Source organism: Myotis davidii, unplaced genomic scaffold (assembly GCF_000327345.1).
Source record: "Myotis davidii unplaced genomic scaffold, ASM32734v1 scaffold72, whole genome shotgun sequence".
NCBI lineage: Eukaryota > Metazoa > Chordata > Mammalia > Chiroptera > Vespertilionidae > Myotis > Myotis davidii.
The window spans coordinates 6427996-6431621 of NW_006284618.1; the positions used below are offsets into that span (position 1 = coordinate 6427996).

At 57.7% G+C, this 3626-nt stretch overlaps 1 protein-coding gene across 1 annotated transcript in view; it reads right to left on the minus strand.

The window, feature by feature from the left end:
• Positions 1-3626, minus strand: part of LHPP (phospholysine phosphohistidine inorganic pyrophosphate phosphatase) — a 75336-nt gene that overhangs the window by 59566 nt on the left and 12144 nt on the right. The window contains exon 3 of the mRNA XM_006754988.2: positions 3176-3384. Coding sequence (XP_006755051.1) covers positions 3176-3384 — 209 coding nt within the window. The remainder of the gene's footprint in view (positions 1-3175; positions 3385-3626) is intronic.

Genomic DNA, 3626 nt, shown 5'->3' on the forward strand with positions numbered 1-3626 from the left:
CCCATCAGGGCTGCGGACCAGGGGGACACTGTGCAGGTTCGGGAGGGTGCCTGGTAACCAGAGGGAACTGCCACCTGCTTACAGAGTCGGGGCCTGCAAGTGCTCCCCTTTTGAAGGGTGACCCCAAAACACAGGCTTAGGGGTCCGTCACTGCATCTGTCTTAAGCCCGGGATGCGACGTGCACTCTGCCTCACGCAGCCTTTAGAAACTCCCTCTTCTTCCTCCATGTCTACCACAGACGGCTCGGCAGACATTTCCTGAGCCGGGTCAGAGGCGCAAGGCACGGCTGAGGGGAGATGCTGGGAGCTGGGCCCGCGATCCCTGGGGCTGTGGAGGCTCCGTTCCTTGTCCCCAGACGTCGAGGACACGGCACCTCACAGCCCTTGAAGGACTCGGGGGCACTCCCAGGCCCCCCCCGCGCGCCCCGCCCCGCCCCCGCGGGACTCCTGGTCTGTGGGGGGCCGCGGGCTCTGGGCACGGCAGAGGCCGACATGCTGGGGACAGGGACACAGGAGGGCGCCCCAGAGGAGGAGGAGCAAAGCTGGGAGCCCCTGCAGCTGTGTGGGAGCAGAGGCTTCTGGGTCCAGGCCCCGTGCCCCGGCCTGGCTGGGGGCCACATGCCGTGCCCCCGCTTTGGGAAACCCTCCCCCGGCAGTCGCACGGCACCACTGCCATCTCACACCCCAACGTCCTTCTCCCAAAGTGACAGGAACCTGGACTTTCTTGTTTAAATTTAGTCCCGATGGGAGGAAAAAACCGAAATTGCAGCTTAAAGTATACAAGTGAAACCTTGTCTTTTACACCCAAAACTATACACAATAATAGTGAGCCCTGACTGGTCTGCTCAGTGGTTAGAGTGTTGCCCCACAGACTGAAGGGTCACGGATTCGATTCCCAGCCAAGGGCACGTACCTCATTCCTCGGTTGCAGGGTCCAACCCTGGCCCCCGTCGGGGCATGTGTGGGAGGCAGCCAATCAGTGTGTCTCTCTCACATCAGTGTTTCTCTCCTCCCCCTCCTCCCTCCCTTCCACGCTCTCTAAAAATCAATGGGAAAAATATCCTCGGGTGAGGATAAAAACAGTAACGATAATATAATAACTACTGAATGTGAACTGTCGTTAAAAGATAAAATTTAAATAAAAACCTTGTCTTTCTTACATGCATTTTTAGAGTCTAAAGAAAAAACTGACTTCCAAAATCAAACCTGGAAACCTTAACGTTTCCTTTTTAACGGAACCTGGTGCTTTGATCGCTCTCAGGGCTTTTCTTCATTTCTCATTCATTCAGGAAAGCACGAAGGCGTCTTGCAGTTAGAGCTACAGTCAGTACAAGTACCTAAGCTAACCTTTAAAAAATACAAAAGCCCAGGCCCTGGCCTGTTTGGCTCAGTGGTTGAGCATCAACCTATAAACCAGGAGGTCACGGTTTGATTCCCGGTCAGGGCACATGCTGGGGTTTCAGGTTCGATCCCCAGTGTGGAGTGCGCAGGAGGCAGTCGATCCATAATTCTCTTTCATCATTGATGTTTCTCTCTCTCTCTCTCTCCCTCTTCCTTCCTCTCTGACATCTGTAAAAATATATATTAATAGATGCATATGTACATATGTGTGTGTGTGTGTATATATATATATGCGCCTAGGTTAGTCCCCAAACACAAGAGACTGGAAGCATTTATCTTGTGCTCCTGGCGAATACAGACCACAGGCCAGGCTGGTCCGAGCGTGCAGCCCAGCGGTCACTGGGAGCTGGGCAGGCGGGGGAAGCGGGACGCATGGCCGGGGAGGCCTCACGCTCTGCCTCTGCCCTTCCCCTCGGTCGGCACGGCCTCCCTGCACAGCGATCGCTTGACCTTTCCCGCCAGAGCCATGAACCTCCCACCGTCTGCGCGACAACAGCCTAACGTCCCGCCGGCCGCGTGACAGAGGAATTACAGCAGCAGTTCCCGCTCCCGGTCCAAGCAGATGCCCCTGCAAACCACCCGTGTCCAGAGCAGGGTGCTCGGCCCCACGCGGCCACCGCTCGGCCCTGTGCCTGGGGGGACGGCTCTCCCCATCCGTGACCCACTCCACGTGACAGCAGCCTCCGGGGGCCCTGGGCTGTCCCGGACGCAGACATGGGCCCGAAGCTGTGGGTTCCTTTCTCTCGTTTCTGAGCAGCGAACCCCTCACGCCAGTCAGACCCCGTCAGCGAGAGACCCCATCACCGCTCGTCTGTAAAAGCAGCCGCTCGAGGCCGCCACGGAGTTGCAGGCCAACGCCACGGACTCCACGGCTCTCCCTGTGTCAGCAACATGCCTGCTTTGCCTACTGCCCGTGACCTGGAGTCACTTAATAACTAGAGACTAGCCCGGCCAGCGTGGCTCAGCGGTTGAGCGTCGACCTATGAACCAGGAGGTCACGGTTCGATTCCCAGTCAGGCACATGCTGGGGATGCGGGCTCGACCTCTAGTGTGGGGCGTGCAGCAGGCAGCGGATCCAGGATCCTCTCTCATCCTTGATGTTTCTCTCTCCCTCTCCCTTCCCCTCTGAAATCAATATATATGCATAATATGCACTGGACCTCTAGTGTGAGTGTATATACATATTAGAGACGATTAAAAAATGTTAACACAAACAGGTTATAACAGAATTTCTTAACTACATGCTCTCTAGTGATGAGTCAGGACGTTAGGGAGGCCTAGGACCCCGCCCGGGCCGTCAGTGAGCTAAGCAGGCCAGGTTCTGTGGTTCACAGTGACCTGAATTGCAGGAGGTTGCAGGGTTACAAAAGGAAAGAAGGAAGAAATGAAGAGAAAAAGCAAGAAAACGGAGGGAGGGACCTGGCTGGTTGCTCAGTGGTTAGAGCATCGGCCCAAGGGTCTTGGGTTCGATTCCCAGTCAAGGGAATACTTGTGTTGCGGGTTCAAACCCCAGCCTGGTCGGGGTCCGTGTCGGGGACAACCAATCAATGTGCCTCTCTCACGTCAATGTTTCTCTCTCTCTTCCCCCACCCCCTCCCTTCCGCTCTCTCTAAAAATCGACGGGAAAAATATCCTCACTCCTCGGCTGAAGATTAAAGAAAAGACAAAGAACAGGGAGGGAGAGAGAAGGCCGTCGCCCCGCGCCCACCGCGCCTGCCTCCTTCTCCCCGTGGCTCTGTGAGCCGGACCCAGAGCGAGTCTCACGCCGACTTACCCCTTCCCCAGGGAGATGAGCACGGGGTCCGCCAGCCCCATGAGCACCTGGAAGGCCCTGTTCATGTTCCGGTAGGAAAAGTGTTCTCCCGCGTCCGCAATGACCACACAGTTTGGGTTGGACGTGTCGATCTGATCGAATTCCGAACGGACTTCTGGAAAGACAGAGGGAGGGATACAGTTCAGTGCCACCCCGTGGCCCTCTGTGTGCTGGGGCAGGTGCCACCCTGCACCTCTCTGTGTTGTGGCAGGTGCCACCCCGCGCCCCTGCCTGGGCTGGGGCAGGTGCCACCCTGTTCCCCTCCCTGTGCTGTGGCAGGTGCCACCCTGCACCCCTCCCTGTGCTGGGGCAGGTGCCACCCCGCGCCCCTCCCTGTGCTGGGGCAGGTGCCACCCTGCACCCCTCTGTGTGCCGACCCAGCCCCACCCTGGAGGGGGCGCCTGCACCCCCC